The 24,808-nt window shown below is 47.5% G+C and overlaps 1 protein-coding gene across 1 annotated transcript in view; it reads left to right on the top strand.

Moving 5' to 3' along the window:
* PIGU (phosphatidylinositol glycan anchor biosynthesis class U) overlaps positions 1-24,808 on the top strand; it is a 114,442-nt gene that overhangs the window by 84,366 nt on the left and 5,268 nt on the right. The window contains 4 exon segments of the mRNA NM_001280440.1: positions 2,029-2,183; positions 5,062-5,205; positions 8,941-9,065; positions 15,350-15,492. Coding sequence (NP_001267369.1) covers positions 2,029-2,183; positions 5,062-5,205; positions 8,941-9,065; positions 15,350-15,492 — 567 coding nt within the window.

Below are 24,808 nucleotides of genomic sequence, written 5' to 3'. Positions count from 1 at the left end.
TCCTAACAACATGATTTATTTTACGTTATTTTATTTTGTTGTTGTGTTATGTTATGTTATGTTATGTTATGTTATGTTACGCTATTTTATTTGAGACAGAGTCTCGCTTTGTTGCCCAGGCTGGAGTGCAGCCGTGGTGCAATCTCGGCTCACTACAGCCTCTGCATCCTGGGTTCAAGTGATTCTCATGCCTTAGTCTCCTGAGTAGCTGGGACTACAGGCGGACACCACCACACCCAGCTAATTTTTGTATTTTCATTAGAGATGGGGTTTTGCTATGTTAGCCAGGCTGGTTTTGAACTCCTGGCCTCAGGTGATGTTCCCGCCTCGGCCTCCCAAAGTGCTGGGATTACAGGTATGAGCCACCATGCCCAGTCCCTGACAACATGATTTTTAGTTATACAGTTTTGTTCATTTGAATTGATTGTGATTTGTTTAAACTCATTTCTGTTTTCTCACATACTGGGGTGGTTTTTTTGTTTTCTGGTAATTCTTATTTTCCTTTTTCTTACAACAATAAATTATTTCTCTTCCCCCAGCATCTTTTTTTTTTTTTTGAGGAAAACATTTTTAAGAGAGGAAAAATATAGAAAATGTATAATGATAGCCATATGTCTACTGCCCAAACTAAACAGATATTAAGATTTTTGCTATATTGTTTCATAATTGCTGTTGTCATACTTAATAAAGTATGTGAGGCCAGGCGCAGTGGCTCATGCCTGTAATCCCAACACTTTGGGAGGCCAAGGCAGGTAGATCACCTGAGGTCAGGAGTTTGAGACCAGCCTGGCCAACATGGTGAAACCCTGTCTCTACTGAAAATATAAAAATTAGCTGGGCGTGGTGGCAGGCACCTGTAGTCCCAGCTACTCAGGAGGGTGAGGCAGGAGAATCCCTTGAACCCGGGAGGTGGAGGTTGCAGTGAGCCGAGATCACGCCGTAGCACTCCAGCCAGGGCAACAAGAGCGAAACTCTGTCTCAAAAAAAAAAAAAAAAAAAAAAAAGCCAGGTGCAGTGGCTCACGCCTATAATCCCAGCACTTTGGGAGGCCAAGGTGGGTGATTCACGAGGTCAAGAGATGGAGACCATCCTGGCCAACATGGTGAAACCCCGTCTCTACTAAAAATACAAAAATTAACTGGGTGTGGTGGCGTGCACCTGCAGTCCCAGCTACTTGGGAGGCTGAGGCAGGAGAATTGCTTGAACCTGGAGGCAGAGGTTGCAGTGAGCCGAGATCGTGCCACTGCACTCTACCTTGGCGACACAGCAAGACTCTGTCTCAAACAAAGGAAAGCAGATAAAGTTGAAGTTTTTTTAACCCAAATTTGGGTTTTTTTTAAGTCTTTTTTACTTGTTTATTTCTTTTCATTTTGCATATGAATGCCAGGTTATATGAAGTTTCTTAGGTTCCAATTATGTTTTCCTCTCTGGTTCCCAGGAGGCTAATACTATCATAACTTTAGTATATGTCCTTCTAATCTATGTTTTATGAAACTTACAGATTGTGTGTGTGTGTGTGTGTGTGTGTGTAAATAATAGTATTATTTGGTATAATCTCAGAACACATAAGTATTTTCATATAATAGGCTTGTTTGGCAATTTTCTATTATAACTAACCTCATATTTTTTAGATCTAGCCATGTTGACATTTATAGATACAATATATTCATTTAACCTGGCAAATAGTATACCATATGTCAATATACCACAATTTATTTGTTCCTCTATTGAAGGATTTTTTTCTTGATATTCCAAACAATGGTGCAATGAATGTTCCTCCATTTGTATCTTCTGCAACTTGTCTCCTGGATACATACCTAGAAATGGTGTTACTAGATCTGAGGTCAGAGGATGCACCCGTAATACCTTTTTAACACTTACATCCTTCTTAGTTAATTAAAGACCAAAGCAAAATTATAAACCTGTGTATCATAGTATGGTTTTGCGGGAGGGATCTTTAAGTGTAAGCTAATAGCTGCCCTCTGTTGTTTACATCCCTAAGTTTATATCACTTTGCCTTCTCTCCAGCGGCAGTACATACCTGTGAAAATGAAGAGCAAAGCCTTCTGGATCTTTTCTTGGGAGTATGCCATGATGTATGTGGGAAGCCTAGTGGTAATCATTTGCCTCTCCTTCTTCCTTCTCAGCTCTTGGGATTTCATCCCCGCAGTCTATGGCTTTATGTAAGTAATGACCACGTTAGAAAATTCTAGAAGCTGTGGGGAAAAGGGAACCCTTGTATACTGTTGTCAAGAATGTAAATTAGTACAGCCATTATGGAAAACTGTATGAACATTCCTCAAACAACTAAAAATAGAATTACCATTTGATCCAGCAATCCCACTTCCGGCTACTTACTCAAAGGATTTTTTTCTTTTTTTTTTGAGACAGGGTGTCGCTCTGTTGCCCAGTCTGGAGTGCAGTGGGGCCATCTCCGCTCACTGCACCCTCCACCTCCTGGTTTCAAGTGATTCCCCTGCCTCAGCCCCCCGAGTAGCTGGGACTACAGGCATGCACCACCATGCCCAGCTAATTTTTGTATTTTTAGTAGAGACAGGGTTTCACCATGTTAGCCAGGCTGGTCTCAATGATCCATCTGCCTTGGCCTCCCAAAGTGCTGGGATTGCAGGTGACTCAAAATTTTTGAAATCAGTTTGTTGAAGATTTGTCTGCACTCCCATGTTCATTGCAGCATTATTCATAATAGCCAAGTTATGGAATCAATCTAAATGTCCATCAACAAACAAATGGATAAAGAAAAGTTGGTATATATACACAGGGGAATACTATTCAGTCTTAAAAAAGGAAATTCTGTCATTTATGACAGTAGTAGGGATGGAATTGGAGAATCTGATGCTAAGTGGAATGAGCTAGGCACAGAAAGACAAATACCGCATGTGTTCTCACTTATATATGGACTCTAAAACAATTAATGCTCATAGAAGCAGAGAGTAGAAGGGTGGTTACCGATGCCGGCAGGGTGGGAGAATGGGGAGATAATGGTCAAAGGGGTACAAAATCTCAGGAGGAATATGTTTTTTTCTTTTCTTTTCTTGAGTACTAGCACAGTGTGGTGAATATAGTTAATAATAGAGTATTGTACATACCAAAATTGCTAAGAGAGTAAATTTCAATCGTTCCCACCACAAACAATGTTTAATATTTGAAGTGATGGAAATGTTAACTAGCTAGATTTAATTATTCTACATTGTATTCAGAAATCATAACATCACATAAAATCACCCGTAAATTCGTACAACTATATGTTGTCAGTTAAACCCCCCCCCCCCCCCACAAAACTCTGGAAGCTAATTTGGTTTTCATAGCTCTAGCTGGACTCAGAGGGTGAGCGACCACAGGAAGCCTTTATATTAAATAGCAGCGGTTCTCAAACCTTAAGGTGCATCAGAATCACCTGCAGGACTTATTAAAACCCAGATTGCTGGGCCCACCCTCAGAGGTTCTGATTAAGTAGGTCTTGGGGAGGGATCAAGAATTTGCATTTCTCCGGTTTCCAGGTGATGCCAGTGCTATTGGCCTGCTGGTTTAGGGAACACACTTTGAGAACCTGTACTCTGAAACACACCTTTGATATGGTGGGATTAACCCATTTATGCCTAGTGTTCTATTATTGGAACACTAAGCTTGTGGGAGTTATTTATGTCCTACTGCTCAAGGTCATCGCCAAGGTCTGATTTTTCACACAAAAAATTTGCAACCTCCAGCATAAGTGGGTTAAAGAGCACTCCCTGGGAACATCCAAAGCAAATACCAGCCTCTAACTGGGAGATTTGGGCTCAATTCTAAACAGGAATGGATGTGTTCCTCTAGTGCAAGAGGGCCTCTGACAGTTTGAAAATAATACCACCTGCCACATGTCAAACCTTGAGGGAAAACTCAAATGGACTCGAGTATTGCAGGCTTGTCTGAGTTTATATTCATGAATTCTATAAACATTTCCGAATGCCTTCTGCATGCCAGGCTCTGCGTAGGTGCCGAAGACTCGGTTGCTCCCTAAGCTTTGGGGAGCTCACAGCCCAATAGGTGACAGACTCTTAAACCTGTGCATGTGTGGAAGGGATCTGAGTGGCAGAACTCCCATTTGGAATTCTGGACTGCTTATTTGTGTTAAATCCTGGCTGAGCATAACAATGACTTGCTAACTTCAGCTCTTCATGCTCTGCCTTAGATAGGAGTTGCGGTGCCAGGTGAAGAGTTCTTTCTGCTGGGCCACGGATTGTGTTCTTTACCTCATTTCCCAGAAAAGGAGGTATAGTTACAGCAAGAGGCAAAAGTTAACCTGGGCGGAGGCCTCAGTCAGGGAAATCTGACCAAGAGCCATCGCTCATCTCTCCCTCTGCGTGCCCTATTTGTTGTCCTTTTTGAATTGTGTATTGAGATCAGTTTCAACTTCATATTTTTTTAAATCAAAAATGTAAACTTTAGAAGAGCCAGAATTGCAGCGAAATATTTGTCTGATTTAATTGGACAAAAAGTTTTCCAGTTAAACCCTAATTTCTCAATTAAGACTAGGACCCTGGGGATCTTAGCCAGAACCCACCAATTGTTCCTAAAGCCGCTGGAAGTCTCACTTCGGTCTCAGGCACTCGGTTTTCTGGCTCCTGCTGTGGGGTGTGGAGTAAGAATGGAGAGGAGCAGGATCTTTGAGCATGGTCCTCTAGGCAGGTCTTTAGAATGCCCAAAATAGATCCTGTGTTTTAAAACTCATTTGTTACAGTACTGGGTATCTCCTGATTTTAAACTGTCTTGCGCAGTAAAATAGGGGTGAGTCTCTTCATTCCTAGGATGAATCCCTGCCTCATTTCAGATTTGTTTGGCTTAGCTAATATTTGTTATGGGTTATCATTATATGTCTCTGCTCATTTTTGTTAATTACCTGTATCCAGGGTACCTAGAGAGCCCTTCCCATCCTGATCTCTATAGGGAGAAAGTCGTCCTTGGCTGCCCAGCAGTGACCAAAGTCTTCAGGAGAAATCAAGGTCAAAGCAGACAATTTATAACTTTTGTCTTTTTTCTCTCCCTTTGTTTTCTTAATTCCAGACTTTCTGTTCCAGATCTCACTCCAAACATTGGTCTTTTCTGGTACTTCTTTGCAGAGATGTTTGAGCACTTCAGCCTCTTCTTTGTATGTGTGTTTCAGATCAACGTCTTCTTCTACACCATCCCCTTAGCCATAAAGCTAAAGTAAGTGGCTGGACCTGCTGCTGCTGTGTGTACAGAGCTGTCCGAGAAGCCCCTGCCTCTAGTAGCCTTGAGGGTGGCCTTCAAATGTGGAGCACCTGCTGTCAGGTTTAGAGCATCTCACCTAAGGAACCTGCCTTCAGTTGCCGCAGTTGCCAGCGCCATAGCAGGCAATAGAGTCGCATGGGTGCAGGCTGCAGTGAGGGTGCTTTGGAGCCCCAGCATTTTCCCTGGCCTCACTCTGAGGTGCTCAAGTCCACATTGCTGCTGAGCCCATTCACTGTTTTGGACTAGAGCCACGTGGTGGCCAGGCATGGTGGCTCACGCCTGTAATCCCAGTACTTCAGGAGGCTGAGGCAGGAGGGTCACTTGAGGCCAGGAGTTTGAGACCAGCCTGGACAACATAGCAAGATCCTGTATCTACAAAAAATTTAAAAATTAGCCAGGTGGCGGCCTGGGTGCAGTGGCTCACGCATATAATCCCAGTGGATTACCTGAGGTCAGGAGTTGGAGACCAGCCTGACCAATATGGTGAAACCCTGTCTCTACTAAAAATACAAAAATTTGCCGGGTGTGGTGGCGGGTGCCTATAGTCCCAGCTACTCTGGAAGCTCAGACAGGAGAATTGCTTGAACCCAGGAGGCAGAGGTCACAATGAGCCAAGATTGTGCCACTGCACTCCAGCCTGGGCGAAAAAGCAAGACTCCATCTCAACAACAACAACAACAACAAAAATTAGCCAGGTGTGGTGGTGTGCCCCTGTAGTCCCAGCCACTTGGGAGGCTGAGGCAGGAGGATGACTTGAGCCCGGGAGTTTGAGGCTTCAGTGAGCTGCTTGTGCCACCGCACTTCTGCCTGGATGACAGGCGGAAGTGCATGTCTCAAAAAAAAAAAAAAAAAAGAACAGGAGTTGTGGAGGGGAGTGTGTTTGGAAAAAGTGTATCTGGTGGAATGTCTCCATCAACAGCCCAGTGACAGGTCCTCCACAGGGACTCTGGATGGTTTAGTTGGGAGGCTGGCCACCTGCAACTGTTTAATCTCCTGATCTGTTTCCCTCCAAAGGATGTGTGGAGTCCTCTTCTGCAGTCTAAGAGAGCTGACAGATGTTAGGCCTGCTCCATTCCAGGTGCCTTTCTAGACCCTCTGAAACATAATCATACCTAACCTAGCAACTCCTGGAGGTAGGCGTTAGATTCTTATCACTCCCATTTTATAGTTGAGGAAATCGATGCTCAGAGAGGTAGGATGATTTTCCCAGTCACACAGCTAGTAAGCAGTGGAGCTGGGATTTAGACTCAGGTTTGTCTGGCTCCAGAATCTATGCTTATCCCCCTGCACCATGCCAAGCTCCGGAGAGATTGCTTGTAGTAGCCTCCGGAAATGGTTCTATTATCCTAGCTTCAGATAAGGGAAAACAGACACAGACAGGTACAGATATGCCTAGATGGTCTGGGGAACCTGAAAGAGTTTGATTTAGATTTCAAGGTCTCAAGTTCTCTGTCCTAACCTTCCTGCCATTCTCCATGGTCTGTGCACCAATGCACGTGGTTCCCATTCTGTAAAACCTCAAAAGCTGATGCTTCCTTCCCATGACACAGCCTTGGCCTGGCTTCTGACAGAACACCCTCCTTCCATGGCCTGGCAGGCTCCGGAACTCTGGCAGCCTTGCCCAGCTGAGCTCTCCAGCTGTTTGTGGTCCACCTTCCCTGTCCTTGTTCCGGTTAGGCCCAGCCACTGGGTGAAGAGGAGCAGGGAGCCCAGGGCACCTTTCCGCACTGGCTGTGCAGCCAGCTCTCCGGCAGCTTTCATTGTCTGCATGCAAAGCCACACATTGCTCCTGGGTAGGCAATAATGTCACCATTTTATGACCTGAGCCAGGCCCACACAGTTGTGGGGACAGAAAATATGAAGAGACTTGCTCTCCCTGCTGTCTTCTCTTCTGCCTGGGTATGAAGCTCCACCTAAGCTCTCCTGCCCCCTGCAAGATTTGTTTCCAGTGCCAGCTTTGTAGGAACAGGGCCCTTCAGGCCACCCCAGTCCCTGTGCAGTGCTGCAGGAGGCTGTAGTCTGTTTTTTTGTCACCGCATTTTCACCAGCCTTTTCATAGAAATGTTGCCGTTGTTACCAGCTACCTGAAAAGCCTGAAGCCAGTGATGTGGATTGTGTTTAGGAAGATGTTCACACTGAGCTATAGCTGGATGCTTCTTAGAGGCTACAGGGCTGCATGCCTTTGCCAAGCTGCGTTTCTGTGGCACTTGCTGCACAGCAGCACTGGAGCATTCTGGGTGTGGACATGTTTGTCTGCACATCTCAGATTCACACCCATTGAGTCACCCTGACCTTTGACCTGCAAGACAAAAAGGTCATTAATCTCTGAAGAAAACCTTCATGGGCTAGGCATCTAGGTACTGTGCAGAAGTAGGCCATGTGCATGTGGTTGAAATGTAGCTGAGGAGGGTATAGATCCAGCCTCTCCCTGTTGGCTTCCCTTTAGCACTTGGTCAGCTCTCGGAGGGGCACTGAGATTGAGCTCTATCCCCCAACTCTCTCCTGACCGGAGCTTGGAAGTGTGATCAGCACTCAGGAGAACGGTACTGGGCGTGATTAAGAGCTCTGGAGACAACTCCATCGCTTACTAACCTACTCAGTCAGTGCACTTCTCTGAATCTGTTTCCTCATCTGTGAAATACAGGTGAGAGGATTGCCTACTTTTTTTTTTCTTTTTGAGACAAGGTCTCACACTGTGTCATCCAGGCTAGAGTGCAGTGGTTGATCATGGCTCACTGCAGCCTCAACCTCCTGGCACCAGCAACCCTCCCACCTCAGCCTCCTGAATAGCTGAGATTACAGCCATACGCCACCACACCCGGCTAATTTTTAAATTTTTTGTAGAGATGAGATTTCACTATGTTGCCTAGGCTGGTCTCAAACTCCTGGGCTCAAGCCATCCTCCTGCCTCAGCCTCCCGAAGTGCTGGGATTACAGATGTGAGCCACTGCGCCCGGCCCAGGATTGCCTGCCTTGAGGGGTGGTTGAGGTGTGGTGAGGATCACATGAGAGGATGCAGGAAAAGGACTTTACACAGAGGGAGTTCAGGAGAGGATACCCATTGCTATCACTTATTATTAGGTTAAAATAATAATTGAAACTGCTATTAGTTTAAGTTAACAAGAATAGTCCCAGCCCTTAAGAACTGAAAAGCTCTGTGCAGTTCACAGTTCTCTTCCTGGAAAGAAGTTCATCGCACTATGGGTCTGTAGACCCTGCTGACCATGTTGTTAGAGAAAAAAGGCATCAGCAAGGAGGCACTTCCTGCCTTGCGTCCAATTGTCAGAGGGGCCTCTGGCAAGGGAGGCTGCCTAATTATCCTGCCAAGCAGTCATTTAAGCCCAGTCATAAAGAATGCTGACTTCATTTGTTTTCTTCCTCTGTGGCTCCTAGGGGAAGGCCCAGAGCTGGCAGAGGCAGAGGGGGACTGTTGATGGGAAATGTCTCTGTGGGCTGTTTCCCTAGTGTTTGCCAGGCCCTCCTCACCACCTCTGGGTATTTCTGGGTCCCTGCAGTTTTCTGCTCTGCTACTGGGGCCTGGCCCATGCCTTGTGGATAGCAGAGCCAGCCCCTTCCTGAAGTCCCCTGAGGATTATTTTTGGTTCAAAGGATGGAGTCAGGAGTCTCTAGGGTAGGCCTGGTCCCTGACTCATCTTTCTCTCTCTCTCTCTTTCCCCTGCCCTGCCCCAGGGAGCACCCCATCTTCTTCATGTTTATCCAGATCGCTGTCATCGCCATCTTTAAGTCCTACCCGACAGTGGGGGACGTGGCGCTCTACATGGCCTTCTTCCCCGTGTGGAACCATCTCTACAGATGTGAGTACTCCTGCCTCTGCCATAGATTTGTGTCAGCCTGGGCCTGGATGAGACTGCTGCAGGGAAAAGGAATTCATAGGCATTTACCAGGCACCTGTTATGCTGGCAGCACTAGGAGGGGAGCAGAGGCATGAAGCACAATATCTGCTTCCAGGTGCCGCGGACTTGTGATGATAAAAATAATTGCCATTTTTTGAGCACTTACTGTGTACCTGGCCACTGTGGCTCTCACAGTGTTACATGCATTAATTAGCTCATTTGATCTTCACACCAGCCTTTGAGGTAAGTATCCACGTTTTGCAGATGAGAAAACTGAGGTACAGAAAGGTAGAGCCACTCATTCAAAGTCACGTGACTTCTAATTAGAAGAGCCGGGATTGGAATCCAGATCTGTGAACCCCTAGCCAGTGCTGTCCAGCAGGGCTTTACGATGATGGAGAAGTCCTCTGTCTGCACAGTTCAATAGGGTAGCTAGCCACTTGTGTGCCTGAGAACCTGAATTTTTAATTTAAATTTCAGAAGCCACATGTAGCTAGGCTACCATACTAGACAGCAGAACTCTATGCCCTGGGCTTTGAACCATTCCCCAGCGCTGCACCCAAAGGTTACTAGAAGGCAGAGGGGCAAAGTTAGACTTCCCTGCCCACTGTGACAACCCCTCTAAGCTCTAACCATCCCCTCTTCAGAGGTGGCTTAGTGGTGACCTATCTGTGCTGCCTAGGCCCCCAGTGCTCTTAGCCCTCTATGGTGGGTTCTTTTCATTGTTTGGGGGCTCTGTCAGGGTAGATATCACAACTCATTCACCTTTGTGTCCCCAGCACTCAGGACTGAAGCTGACACATAGAAGACCTTGCAAACATTTGTGGAGCGGGTTTTTAAACCTCCCCAATAAAGAGGCAGTGTCAGTGGCCCAGCACCACCTGATTCTCTAAACGAGGCATGGAAGGGAGCTGTTGAACTTTCCTTGCCTGCTGTGGGTGTCCAGCCAGGTGTCAAGAATGAACTAGGGAATGCAGGCTTCAGAGGAAGTGAATCTTTGTTGTTGTTTTGGGTGTCAACCAGGAAGTGAAACTGACTAGCTGTGGGAAGCAGCCTACCTATAGGAGTGTGCCTCTGAGTGAAGGTAAACAGTGGTGTGGGCAGCTGAGCCAGGGCTACTCCTGCAGGTGATGGCCTAGTGGGGCTGTGACCCATCTGGCCTGACTGGGAGGAGGAAGCAGTGTCTTCTGTGATGACATCCTCTCTGCACAGACAAGTGTCACCCAGTCCAGCAGGTTGAGAGTCAGCTTGGGGCCCCTCAGCAGAGTGGCCAGTGACAAACCATGAGACCACCAAAACATGGACATGCCTCAGTTTGTGATAGTGGATTTCAAGAATGTAGAATGGATTTTTGTGGTTGCCCATCCCACACTGGGCACTCTTTCTCCCTCAGTGACTGTCTTCCATCCCATTTGCTGAGCAGTCTGGAGAGTCACTTGACTCCGATTCCTGGCATTGCCATTACGAGCCCCACGTGTTCTTCGGCACATCATTTAACCTTTCTGAGCGTCTGATTTTTCCATTAATCAAATAAAATAACTCATGAGTGTGTTAAGTTTGAGAAAGAATATCTGTAAATAGCACTGCAGTTAGTATCGTGAGTAATAATTATGCAGGGGAGTCTCTCACATAGTTCCATGATCAGAGCTTCGGGCTTGGTAGCCAGAGTCATCAGAATAAACATATTTTTCAAGATGAATAAACTATTTTATGCCCTCTGGGGTGAGGAGGCACAAAGAAGAAGGATGGGGTTTCCAGAAACCTGAATGATCTAATAGTTGCTTTTGCTGGCTGGCAGGGCACATAGTCTGCAGGTTCAGGTTATCTGAAGATCCTGCAGAGAACAGTAGCTGTCCGCCTTTGCTTCACTGCTCCTGCAGCAGGGAGTACACGTGCTTGGAGAACCTGCTTGGGGCTTGACAACTGTGAATCATTATTAGCTGGGAGCAGCATCAGCCCTGGTCCTTAGGACCTATGAGTGGGATGTATGTGTTGAGACATGTTTAAGCCTACGTTGAATATATTTAATGTGGCTAGGAATTCCATTTAAACATTAGCTGTCAGCGCTAACATGCATGCTCCCACATTCACCTTTCTGTTTTCCTGTGCAGTGGAGAGGAGAAAAGGAACGTGGCCCCTCCCTGAGTGTAGGTCCCAGACGCTGGACTCTCTGGAGCTTGGATGAGTCATACAGACGCACAATTGTGGTGTTAGGGAACAGCCTGCTGGCAGAGCCCATGCCAGCCTGCATGGTACAGCAGAAGGAGCCAGTTACCAAAGGGCTGGATTTGTGTGTGTGTTTGTTTTGTTTTTATTACTATTGTATAGCGATAAAAGAATGTTGATCGATATACATATAAAGAATCATGATAAAATATATTCCCACGTGTTTTGGCACCTCGTTTAAGAAAGGAAATATCACCATGGCCTTTGAAGTCCCCAAATCCCCCCTGTTCCCCTTCTGATTGGACTGGATTTTTCAGGTGAGATTTTCTTTCCGAATGCCTGAGGCTCTGAAGGGAAAGTGGCTTGCCTGAAGTTCCAGTTCATCAATCATGGTGCCAGAGATTGGATAAGCCACCCAGTGAGTGTGGTGGGGAACCTGATTCCATCTGGCCTCGCAAGTCTGATGAAGGGTGAACCCTTTCACCTTGTTAGGCCCTGGTCACCTCTGACGCTTTCTGGTGCCTGGAACAAGCTGTCCCGTACCCCAGGTCTCCAGCTCCATCTGCTCTGGCATATATAGCTTTAATCTTCTGGCCTGTCAGCCAGCAAGAGTGAATAGCAGCTCCCCATTCCTGCAGAGGTCACCACAGGCCAGAAGCCAACTGCATGCTGGTGATGGTTCTCTAGCCGCATGGGAATGTATCTTTGCAGCCCTTCGAGATAGCACCCAGAGGCTGCCAGTGAGCTTCTCTTGTCTCTTTGCACTTGGTTTCCTTCCTGTCACCCTGTCTGAAATCTGTGTCCCTGGCTGGAGGCACAGAACAAGAACCACCTGGTCTGGCAGGCTGCAAACATTTTATTTTGGGAATAGTCTGTGTTCTTTTCAGCAAAATAATTTCCAGGGGATCAGAAAGAACCACTGAGAAATGTACATAGTGATGTTGGGTTAGAGGAGTGGGAAGCATTTGTTCTCCTTCTTGAGGTAGTAACATGGTTTAATAATAATAGTAATTCTCAGTGAAAACGTCCCTTTGCAAGACTCCTTGTTCCTGGGAGGTCTCAGGAGGCTTGAGTCAGGGTTTTGGCCTCTCATCTTTGAAAACCCAGAATTGAGAAACTTCAGATTAGAAAAGAGGATCTTGCAAGCCCTCCAGGCCAGTGTCCAAATTGTGGGATTTCTTAGACCACTAATGTTTCAATAAACTCGGGTGACAGATTGCCAGCTTTTTATTTTGCTGAAGACATTAAAACAATCAACTACCAGCCATTCTTCCCCATGTTATAAAATGAAGGACTTTTTAATGACAACAACAAAATGATACCTATCATTTCTCAATAAAGAATGAACTATAACTTGAAAACATTCAGCTTTACAAAGAACTGTGAACTACCGTGTCCTGATTATTCTCCTTTTGACACAGTTGGGTGGCATCTCTGTTGCAGACTGTAAGGGGCTGCAGCTGTAATCCAGTGGTTCGCAGCCTCGACTGCATATTGGAATTACCTGGGAAGCTTTTAAAACCTCATATGGATGCCTGAACCCCACCCTAGAGACTTTGACTAGTCTGAGGGCTCTCCATGTGATTTCATTTTGTTTTGTTTGTTTGTTTGTTTGTTTGTTTTGAGACAGAGTCTTGCTCTGTTGCTCAGGCTGGAGTGCAGTGGTGCAATCTCTGCCTCTCCACTTCCAGCAATTCTTGTGCCTCAGCCTCCTGAGTAGCTGGGATTATAGGCACCCGCCACCATGCCTGGCTAATTTTTGTATTTTTAGTAGAGACGGGGTTTTGCCACGTTGGCCAGGCTGGTTTCGAACTCTTGACCTCAGGTGATCTACCTGCCTCAGCCTCCCAAAGTGCTGGGATTACAGACGTGAGCCACCATACCCGGCCGTGATTTTGTTTTGTAGCGGGAGTTGAGAATCATCTGTATCATCTAGGCCCCTTGCAATGCATGAGCCCCTAGTATAGCATCTCTACTAAGTTGTACAACTAATATAAATGGCCTAAATGTTTGGGAGTTTCTCCACCCTTTAAGTCTCTCAAAACTGTCACTTGGGAGAAGGGATTTCCTGAAGGTCAGTATCAGAGAAGAGAAGGGAACTTCCATTCATTAAGTGTCTGCTGGGAACCAGGCACAGTGCTAAGTTCTTTTTAAAAAGGTATTCTTTTAATTATTTTAAATGATATTTATTAGTTTTTAAAAATATGATAAAGATAAAGAAAAGTAACAGACAATCCTCCTGTCTGATAACCCCTAGAGAGTTAAAACGGGGGAAAAAGTACAGTGTGGTAGGCAGGGTAGTAGCCCTCCCCTCACAAAGATGTCCACGTTGTAATCCCCAGAACCTGTGAAGACATCGCCTTACATGGCAAAGGGACTTTAAGACCTTGGGAGGGGAGATTATCCTGGACAATCCAGGTGGCCCCAGTGTAATCACAAGTGTCCCTCAAAGTGGAAGAGGTGGAGGCGGGGGGGAATATGGGAAATCTTCTGCCCAATTTTGCTGTGAAACTAAAACTTCCCTAAAAAATAAAGTCTACTGGGCTTCTTTGTGCATGCCTGTAGTTCCAGCTACTCAGGAGGCTGAGACAGGAGGATCCCTGGAGCCCAGGAATTCAAGGCTTCAATGAGATATGATCCAGCCACTCCACTCCAGCTTGGGCAATGTAGTGAGATTCCATCTCAAAATAAATAGTCTATTTTAAAAAAAAGATGGAAGAGGGAGGCAGAAGAGAAGGTCTGAGTGATGCAATGTGAGAAGGCCTCAATCCACCATTGCTGGATTTGCAGCTGGAAGGGGGTCATGAACCAAGGAATGCAGGGGGCCTCTGGGTGCTGGAAAAGGCAAGCGAGGGGTTCTCCTCTAGAGATTTTAGCCTGTGAGACCCATTTTGGAACTTCTGACCTCCAGAACTGTTTAATAATAAAGAATATTATTTAAATCACTAAGTTTGTGGGAATTTGCTGTAGTAGCAATGGAAAACTAATGTAGCCAGTGATATATCTGTGTCATTTTTTCACATGTCATCTTGTTTAATCCAAATGAAGTGTGCATTTTAGCCCCATTTTATTTTTATTTTTAAACATTTTTTATTTTTAAATTTTAAAATTTTTTTAGAGATGGGGTCTCAGTATGTTGCCCAGGCTGGTCTTGAACTCCTGGGCTCAAGCAATCTTCCTACCTCAGCCTCCCAAAGTGCTGGGATTACAGGCATGATCCACCATGCCCACCCTAATTTTTAATTTTTGTAAGTACATACTAGGTGTGTAGCCTCATTTTACAGATGAGGAAGCTGAGGTCTAGAGAAACTTGCTAATAAATGCAGAGCAGGATTTTAACCAAGGTCTGTACCCGGCTGCCATGCTACACTCCCGTTTGGCTGAAGCCAGCCAGCCTGCCTGCCTCTGGATCACCCTTGAGTAGTAGGTCCTTCCTGAGACCTCAGGGAGAGCTTTCTTCCTGGTGGGATTCGGCATTCCCTTAGGGGCAAGGAGTGAGAGACAGTGTCAAAAAGAGGTCCTTTATCATCTAAGGGAGAGTTGGGAATGTTTGAAGAGCGAGGCAGGGGTCCTAAGACACCAGTTAAGGAGAATGGAAAACGTGTTCCTAAGACCCAGGACTGTGGCACCATGGAGACCCACAGTGGGGCTCTAATCGTCACGGTTCATGCTGGGGTTCCCACCCATAATCCCGCATGGCCAGATGGCACCCTGCTTGGGGAGAGGGATACTCTTGGACCCTCCAAGATTAGGAAGTGAGGGGAATATCTTCCTGAAATGCCCTGTTTGGTGCCCCGAGGCGCTCATGGCATTTCTAACTATAGCTGGTCTTCAGCCAGCCAAGCCCACAGTGGGAGGAAATAATCGAAATCCAGGAGCTACCACCAGCTGTGGGCATGGGGAGCCATTGACTGAGGAGTCTGGGGTTTGCTTCTTGGCACCCCAGTACCTCTGGGGGTGCTCTGCCTTTGAGCTACATGAGGCTCACCTTGGGCCTCTCCATTCGGGGGGGCCATTGCAGCAGGGAAAGGGTGCCAAAGAGAGCGCGTCAGGCTAACTGTAACCCTCTGTCTTTGCAGTCCTGAGAAACATCTTTGTCCTCACCTGCATCATCATCGTCTGTTCCCTGCTCTTCCCTGTCCTGTGGCACCTCTGGATTTATGCAGGAAGTGCCAACTCTAATTTCTTTTATGCCATCACACTGACCTTCAACGTTGGGCAGGTAAGAGGGACAGCATGGGGGTCAGCTTGGGGACAGGAATTCATTTTGCAGCCTCAAGCATTCAACGATGGCCTTGGATTCTGCATACCCGGGGGTGCAGACGTGAAGGAGGCACAGTTACTCCCCTCAAGTAGCTCCCAGTCAGTGAGGACGGGGAAGTAAGAGCAGCGTAAGGCTGAACCTGGCAGATATGTATTGGGCACCACACTGAACCATAGCCACGCTGTATTCTCAGCAACCTAGGAGACAGGGCATGTTAGCCCTACTTTACAAATGAGGGACAGAGGCTTGCAGAGGTCGTCTCTTCTCGAAGGTCATTGGAGGAGCCAAGAACAAAATTCACATAAGGCTTGATTTCTGAGGCACCCCTTTCTGTAATGGTGCCTGTGGTTCCAGCACCCATAGGGAGTAGATAGAGTGAGGGGGAGAGGGCAAGGCAAGGGGAAGAGAGGCTCTGCGGACTCTCGGGACAGCAGGAACAAAGGCAGGAAGAGGAGAAGGGGGCCAATCTGGCCGTTGGGGAGTTGAGCATAAATTGTGTGGCTGGGAGCGGTGGAGAGGAGGCTGTGGTCACAGGCTGAGGAGTACCAGCAAGGAGCTCAGCCTTCCCCTGAGCTGGGAAGCCTGTCCCTCTGTTCCACAGAGCAGGATTCTCAATCAAAATCCTCAGAGGGAGCTTGTTAAAAATGCAGATTCCCTGTTAACAGGCTTTAAACTCTGCAATTATGTTGCAACTGTCCCAAGTACATGTCTCTGTTTTAAAAAGCCAGGTTCTCTGATCCCACTCCCAGAAATGTTGATTCAATGTGGAATACAGGGTCAGGAATTTATATTTTTAATAAGCTCTTCCAGAGGTTCTGTGGCAGTGGGTCTAGCAAACTCTAGGTGGACTCACCCACGCTTCTTGGAAGTTCCCTCCTCCACGTGCTGCCTTCTCTCAGGTCAGGCTCTGGCCTCGTAGTGGAAGTCTTATGAGAATCACTTGTACCATTTACCATTTCAATTGCCATTGGCACAGCCAGGCATTTCCTATGTGTAATAGCCTGGATGGGAAGCAGGCTGGCTGGAAAGACTAATGATGCCAGTGAATAATCCCCAGGGTAATTCTTGCCTCCAAGGTTAGCTGCGGGAAAAGAAAGGAGTTAGGGCTTTTTCAGTGAGTGATGGGACTGGTGTTTCCTGCATGGACATTTCTGGAGGATTAATGTTCAGCCCAGCCAGTTGTCTTGGTTTGTGAGCAGAAGAAAGAGAGATAGAGGGCCTTGTAGCCTGGGTGGGGCCCAGCCGGAGGGCCTGTTCTGTCTCTCACACTGTAGTTAGGGATGGTGGATGCGCAGCCTCTCTTACTTCTGACCCACGCAGGCAGAATTCTGCAGGGCTCAATTGCATATCCTGAAGGAATCCAGAAGGTTGCCCTGGTTCTCCTGCCTTTCTGGGATTTCCTTCCTTTTCCTTACCTTCCAGTGGTAGCTGGCATGTGTGGGCATTGGGCCTGCCCTGGGCCTCTAGGGAGGTTGGCAAGCTCCACAGAAATAGTCCACAGCCTGTTGTCTTGTCATGAGTCTTAGTCTTAAGTTTGGGTCTGGAAATACAGTTGCAGTGATTATGAAGCATCCATGGAACTTGCCAGATAACAGCTTTCTTCTCTGTGGCTGCCTTTCTGAGAGAAGGGACTCTAAAGCAGCACAAGGGGGGTGTCTGCAAGTGGTCAGGTGCCATTGAAGGCAGGAGAAACTGAATTATTGGAAAGAGGGATTGGGGTTAGGGATGGAAACCAAAGGCAGGTGGATCAAGTGTGTTCATAGCTGAGAGAAACCAGCTGGACTCTTGGCATGATCTCTTACCTTTTTTTTTCTTAATCTCTTTTTAAAATGTATTTTAAATCATCAAGGAATACATGAATTCATTATTGCTGGGGGAAAGAAGTCAAACAAAATAGAAGAATATGGAATGGGCTGAGTGTGGTGGCTCATGCATGTAATCCCAGCTCTTTGAGAGACCAAGGTAGAAGGATTACTTGAGGCTAGGAGTTCAAGAACAGCCTGGGCAACATAGCAAGAGCCCATCTCTACCAAAAAATAAAAAATAAAAAGACTATGCAATGAAAAGAAAAGATCTGCCTGAGCCCCTATCATTTTCTACTCCTCTGCAGACGTGGCCTTTGGGATCAGTTTGGTATGTGTCTTTGCAGACTTTCCTCTGTGCATTTATAGACAGCTATAGACACAGGTACATAAAGAGGGTTTTTTGTTTGTTTGTTTATGTAGGTAAATGGCATTCTCCTTTAAGTAGCATTCTTTGGCTTGCTGTTTTTCACTTAATGATTTTGTCTTGAGATAATTTTTTAATAGCTCTGTAACATCCAGTGGTTTGGACTAGGTACAGCCCTGCTGATGGGCATTGAGGTTGCCCTTGGTTATTTTGGCACTTTATTTATATATTTATTTTTTGAGATAGAGTCTCACTCTGTCACCCAGGATAGAGCGCAATGGCGTGATCTCGGCTCACTGCAACCTCCACCTCCTGGGTTCAAGCAATTCTCTCACCTCAGCCTCCTGAGTAGCCAGGATTATAGGCATGCACTACCATGCCCGCCTAATTTTTGTATTTTTGGTAGAGAGTAGAGACAGGGTTTCACCACATTAGCTAGGCTGGTCTTGAACTCCTGACTTCAAGTGATTTGCCCGCCTCGACCTCCCAAAGTGCTGCGATTACAGGTGTGAGCCACTGTGCCCAGCCTATTTTGTCACTTTAAATGTAAGAGCCTTGCAGCCGGGCCTGGTGGCTCATGCCTGTAATCCCAGCACTTTGGGAGGCTGAGATGGGAGGATCACTTGAGGTCAGGAGTTTGAGACCAGGCTGGTCAATAGTAATAAATAATAAAAATAATAATTAGTAAATAAAAGAAGTAATAATAAATAGTAAATAAATAAAATGGAAGAGCCTTGCATATCCCTCCACATATTCTTGTACACACATGCTGGAGTTTTATAGAGTAGATTCCACGTGGTGGGATTTGCTGGGTCAGGGGGCATATGCATTTTACGCCTTTGGCAGGTATTTCCAAGTTGCCCTTCAGGCAGGCCACACCAACCTACAGGCCTCCCAGCAGGGGGTCCAAGTACTTCCTGGGGCTGCTGGCTTTGGACTTTGTTGCTGCTGCTGCCAGGTCACTAACAGGGTGCATCAGATGGGGCCACTTGCTCACTGAGGCAGTCACTCGAGGCATGTCCTTGTCCCAGAGCGCTGACTGAGGTAAGAGAGCCCCTCTTCATGAAAGGTATGCCACCCTTGCCTTTGGACCTGTTGGGAGCCTCAGAGTGCAAAATGAGACATTTCGAGTTTTACTAAGAGTGAAGTGTCACCTCCTCATAGAGACCTTTCACGAGGTCCCCTTGTCCCACTTATCTTTTTCTCAGCCTTGCATGTCTTGCGCAGCCCAAACCCAGCCCCTGCTTCTGTGTCTTCCATCGAGACGTACGGGATTTGGGGACATGTTCTCAGTTCCATATCCTGCTGTGAGCTAGGAAGGTGCCTGGTATTCACCTGCCTCATTCTCTCCTCCTTGGGCAAGACAAAGCAGAGCTCTCGTAGGAACCAGATGAGTACAGATTTCAAGGAAGTATCTAGAACCTTGATATCATTGCTGAAATCAAGAGCTGAATATAGACTACATCTTGGCTTATAGATTGTTTTTTAAATCCTGCTCTGTTTGAGTTGTTCAGTGCCATACCCTATTACAGAACAAATTATGTGTGGATTATTAGTTATACCGGCAGGTAAACCAGTGACTAAGGCCCCATCCTTTACCCTGGGAGCTATTATTTTTCTGCCTGTGGCATGGTTCATTTGCTAATTATGGTTGTTCCTCAGAGTCAGTAACAGGAAATGACAACAGTAAACCATCCATGGTGGGGGGTGCGCCTGAGTGTGAGAGAACGAAGGAGGGATTGAGACCAGTGGATTTCTCGAGGGCCTCCCCCACTTCCTCAAGTGATTTAACTTCTCTAGGTTGCAGTCTCCTTATCTCAAAAACTGGGATGATGACCCACAGCTTCCAGGGTGTTGAGAGGATTGGACGTAAATTGTGGGTCCTGTTGCCATTACTCATGTGTGTTGACATGGGAAACAGCAAGAGCAATATGCTCTTCAAATACCCAGAGCAGATTCCTGGAGAGACAGTCCATGAACCAAAGGAAGCAGTTTTTTTTTAACCCTTTTATTTTGTGAGTCAGTGACCAGCAGATGGAAAATATTAATCAAGGATTACATATAAACTAAAAGGAACTTGTTTAAATTTAGCTTTTTTAAAAGAGTAGGGCAAAGTGTCACACTCACCTTCATTCTGTTTAAAAACAGAGGACATAAGAAAATCTTCTCCTAAAATTACAATTAATAGTGGCTTATGCGGCCGGGCATGGTGGCTCACACCTGTAATCCCAGCACTTTGGGATCATGAGGTCAGGAGATTAAGACCATCCTGGCTAACACGGTGAAACCCCGTCTCTACTAAAAATACAAAAATTATCTGGATGTGGTGGCACGCGCCTGTAGTCCCAGCTATTCGGGAGGCTGAGGTAGAAGAATCGCTTGAACCCTGAAGGTGGAGGCTGCAGTGAGCCAAGATCGTGCCACTGCACTCCAGCCTGGGCGACAGAGCGAGACTGCGTCTCAAAAAAATAAATAAATAAAAATAAATAACAGCGGCTCATGTTTCAGGAGAGCTTACTAGGGGCTGGCCCCACGTGATCCCTATAATCTTCTGATCACGTGCTCAGATGGCCTTCCGAACCATTCTGTGTGCATTTACATAAACTCATAGGCTCATGGAGAGAGAGGCTTATTTGTGTGTGGGTATGTGTGTTTTATTATTGACATAATGATGAAAGTAGGACTTTTTTCCCTTTTAGTAAAATGTCTTGGTGAACTTTCCTTGCTCATATGTGAGAGAGGAACCTCCTTTTTATTTGAGTCCTGCATATGTGAACTCACCACACTTTATGTAACTACTCTACTGACAGCCCTTTACGTTGTTTTCCTTTTTTTCTTTAGTTATAAGGAATTTACGCTTCATAACAGCCCTTTGAAGGAAGTACTATTATTAACTCATGATACAAATGAGGAAACTGAGGCTTGGAAGGGTTAGAGACTTACCCAAACTCACTAAGCTGTGAAGGGGTGTATTTATCCACAGTCTTGTTTGTCACATCCTCTTAGTAGACTGTGGGTTCCATTAGGGCGAGCCCTGGGTCTGTCTTCTTCATGGCTGTATCCCCAGCACCAAGAAGAATATTCAGTGACTACTTATTGATGACAAATTGAATGAGCTGGCATCAGAAACCACATTTTATGACCAATGCTCTAACACAATTCTGTACACCCTGACCTCCCCGTGCCAATCCCTGTTTTGGTCTGATTTGGGCCTCTGGCTAGTCTACTGGATTCCTAGGGGGTCAGAGCCAGAGCCCCCTTACCCTTGTATCCCAGTAGCTGGCCTGAGAGCCCCACTCCTGCCCTGTGTCTACATCTAAAGCAGACTTCTCGTCTGCCTGCCCTTCCTTTTTTAAATTTTATTTTAGTAGGCCGGTTGCAGTAGTTCATGCCTGTAATCCCAACACTTTGGGAGGCTGAGGCGGGCAGATCGCTTGAGCTTAGGAGTTCGAGACCAGCCTGGGCAACATGGCAAAACTCCATCTCTACAAAAAAATACAAAATTAACCGGGTGCAGTGGCATGCTACCTGTAATCCCAGCTACTCAGGAGGCTGAGGCAGGAGAATCGCTTAAGCCCGGTAGGCGAAGGTTGCAGTGGGCCGAGATCACACCACTACACTCCATCCTGGGTGACAGGAGTGAAAATGCTATCTCAAAAAAATTTTTTTTAATTTTATTTCATTTTTTTTTCTTTTTGAGACAGGGTCTTGCTCTGTTGCCCAGGCTGGAGTGCAGTGGCACAGTCACAGCTCACTGCAGCCTCAACCTCTTAGGCTCAAGAGGTCCTCCCACCTCAGCCTCCCAAGTAGCTGGAACTACAGGCACACCCCCACACCTGGCTACTTTTTAAATTTTTGGTAGAGACAGGGTCTTGCTATGTTGTTACGAGCTCGAACTCCTGAGCTCAAGCCAAACTCCTGCCTCAGCCTCCCAAAGTGCTAGGATTACAGGTGTCAGCTGCCGCACCTGGCCAACCACCCACCCTTCCAAGCAGGATCTGGATCATCTGGAACCCTACTCCTCAAGCCACTGCCTATTTGCCATGAGGGGCCAGCCCTGACCCCTCCCTGTACTGCAGACCCTCAGATACTGGGCTGGCCTTGCATTGGCCATTCTCCTTTCTGTTTTGAGTGAGGCCTGAAGCCTGAGGTCTGACACCAGCCTCCTGCGTGCTGCCTGTCCCCTGCCTGGGACTCACTGTTCACTGCAACACAGATGAAACCACAATCCTGTCTCCCGGAGTTGCCTCTCAGTTGGCCTGGTGTGTCATTCTGGGAAATGGGACCTATGAGGAAATGCTTGGAGACGTGTTGGGTGGGTCATTAGTGGCTGAGTGGTGTGTAGCCCCCATTTGGGGTTGGCTCGAGACCCATTTCAGGTTTCTTCCTGCAGGTTGTCTGTGGCCTGGGCTGTGCAAGATCCCAGGTCTGTGTGTGGGAAGGCTCGTTCCTCCCGACATGCGGTGCCTGTGGCCAACCTGGAGCCCTTGTCCTCATCCTGCTGGATGTGCGTGTTTATTTTGCTTTTCCCAACTAGTGTCATTCTGTCAAGGTCTTAGTTCATTCCTTTGTCCTTCCAGCACTGAGCATCCCAAGCTTGTCCCTCACAGGCCCTTCCCAGCCTATTCTCCTCCGCAACAACTAGAGTGACAGGAAGAGCCCAGGCTACATACAGCAGGACAAAGGCCACAGAAGTCCAGGGCTCTGGAAGCCCAAACTCCAGCCCTATCTGTCCTGGCTCGCTGGCCTCAGGCACATCCCGTAACTCCTGGGAAGCTAATTTATTTATTTGCAAATGTTAATTAGGTTCCTACTATTCACCAGGCACTCTGCGAGGGGTGAATGAGACAGACGTGTGCTTCCAAGGAGCCCTCGGTCTGTGGAGAGAAAGGAAAAGACATGGGCAGGACAGGGCAGCCTGACGAGCTGGGAGCCCAGAGCTGGGCTGTTAAGGAGGCTTCCTGGGGAAGGTGGCCTCTAAGTGGGGTCCTGAGGGATGGGTAGGATCTAACTGGGTCCTATGATTTTAGGTAGCAAGACCTGGGTGGGGGTGAAGGAGGAAGAGAGAGAGAGAGAGAGAGAGAGAGAGGAGGAAGGAGGGAGCAAAGGAGGAACACCGTGCTGCTGGGAGCTCAGTGGGACTGGCTGTACCACTTGAGAGGGAATGAGGGCAATTCAGACAGCAGTGGTCAGACCACAGGCCTTCAAGGGCTCTTATGCAGAGGTCCAGACTGCACCTTTGGCTTTAAGCGCTGAGGACAAATGTGATCAGATCCATGCTCTGAAAACCTCACTCTGCTGGGAAGAGCAGAGGTAAGAGGTGTGAGCCTGGCATCCAGGGCACCAGGGACAAGGCTAGGGGAGGTTGAAATCTGGGGGAGGTGGTGGTGGCCTCAGTTTCCTCAAACTGGGAAGGTGGTTGTGAGGACTGAATGTGGGAAAAGTGCCATGTAAGTGAAAAGTGCCATGTAAGGGACAGTTACTTGTAGCCTCATCCTCAGTCTCACCTTGTGACCTCTCAGACCCTGAAACTGAGGTCCAGGGATTTCACTTGTTACTTTGCATCTTCAGAGCTGGAGGGTGGAGTTTTCTCCTCCACCATTTCCTCCTACATAATGTCCGCTCCGGCCTGTGGGTTGCCAGGTTACGCCAAAGTGCTGTCCAGCTCCACAGTCGGCCGCCAGCCTCCTCTGCCTCCCAGCTTCCTGGATCCCAGGCAGGTGGGCAGAGGCTGCTGCACTTTGCCAACTGTGACGGCCACATGCATTCCCCCCAGCGTGGGCTGACTGTCAAATGTCAGTGTCCGTGTCCCCAACAGCAGCAGGAGGCCTGGGGAACCAGGACATGCCTGGGTGATAGCACCTGCTTCTCTAGGAATCTGCAGCCCTGGTGGTGGCCAAGGCTGCTGTCCTGAGCCCAGTAGTTTCAAGACACACTGTATTAACAACCTCTCCTGGCTTTTCACAAAAAAAGTCAATCTCTGTCTCTCTCCACTGAGTGACAGAGCTGTGAACTGGGGAGAGCAGCCTCCGCAGGGTGTAAAGGTACCTGAGGTGTCAGCACAGGCCTGGCATGGAGCAGGACTCAGTTCTGAGCAGGACTCAGTTCATGTGGGTGCAGACCCTAGGGGGTTGTGGAAGAACTCAGGGTTGGGCCTCTGACAGGCAGGACTGGCCCCTAACTCTTCACTTCCTACCATGTGACCTTTTGCAGGGCCCATAACCCCTGAGCTTCCCTTCTCTAAGTAGGCATTGTCAGCCCTACCCTGGGGTGTTGGAAAGGGACAATATTGTTTTTTTGTTAAAGGGCCTGGACCAGGGCAGACACTCAGAAGATATTCATTTCCCTGTCTCTCCATCCTGCCCTGCACTAGAGCATGTTCTGAGGGTTTCATTCTACTTCTGATTCATCCTGTCTGTCCCTGGTCACCCCTTTATCAGCTAGCTGCCCCATGAGCTCTTCATCATGGTCCCAGAGGGAGGTGGCCCTGGAGCCCTCATGGCTGCCATAGAGAGGAATGTGGACCGAGCCGTCCCTGGGGGCAGCACTGAGAGGGTACAGACCAGCAAACAACTCAGAGAGAGCTGGCCCTGTGCCGGGCCTGGGGCCATAGAACTGGAGCAAATGCAGCCCCATTTGGTTGGGAGGCCAGTGGGCAGTGACTTCACTTCAGGGTCCATGTAACAATGCAGGGTTAGAGAAGACTCCTGGCAGGAGATGAGCCTCTGAGGGATAGGTGGGAGCTGCAGCGCTGCTGGGCAGGGCAGGGGGAGCCAGGGAACTTCTGAGCAGGCAAGCGTGCGTGTATGTGTGTGTATCTGTGTGTGTGTGAGTGCAGTGCGAGCGTGTGAGCAGTGAGAGCGTGCGTGTATGTGTGTGCATCTGTGTGTGCATGTGTCTAAGCATTGCAAGCTTGCATGTATGTGTGCACCTGTGTGCGTGTATGTGTGTGTACCTGTGAGTGCAATGTGAGCGCGTCTGAGCAGTGCGAGCATGTGTGTGTGCACCTGTGTGTGTGCGAGCATGTGTGTCTAAGCATTGCAAGCATGCGTGTATGTGTGCACCTGTGTGTGAGTGCAGTGCGAGCCTGTGTGAGCAGTGCAAG

Source organism: Pan troglodytes, chromosome 21 (genome assembly GCF_028858775.2).
Source record: "Pan troglodytes isolate AG18354 chromosome 21, NHGRI_mPanTro3-v2.0_pri, whole genome shotgun sequence".
Classification (NCBI taxonomy): Eukaryota; Metazoa; Chordata; class Mammalia; order Primates; family Hominidae; genus Pan; species Pan troglodytes.
Note: the sequence above shows the minus strand (reverse complement) of the source record. Positions and strands in the feature narration are given on the sequence as shown.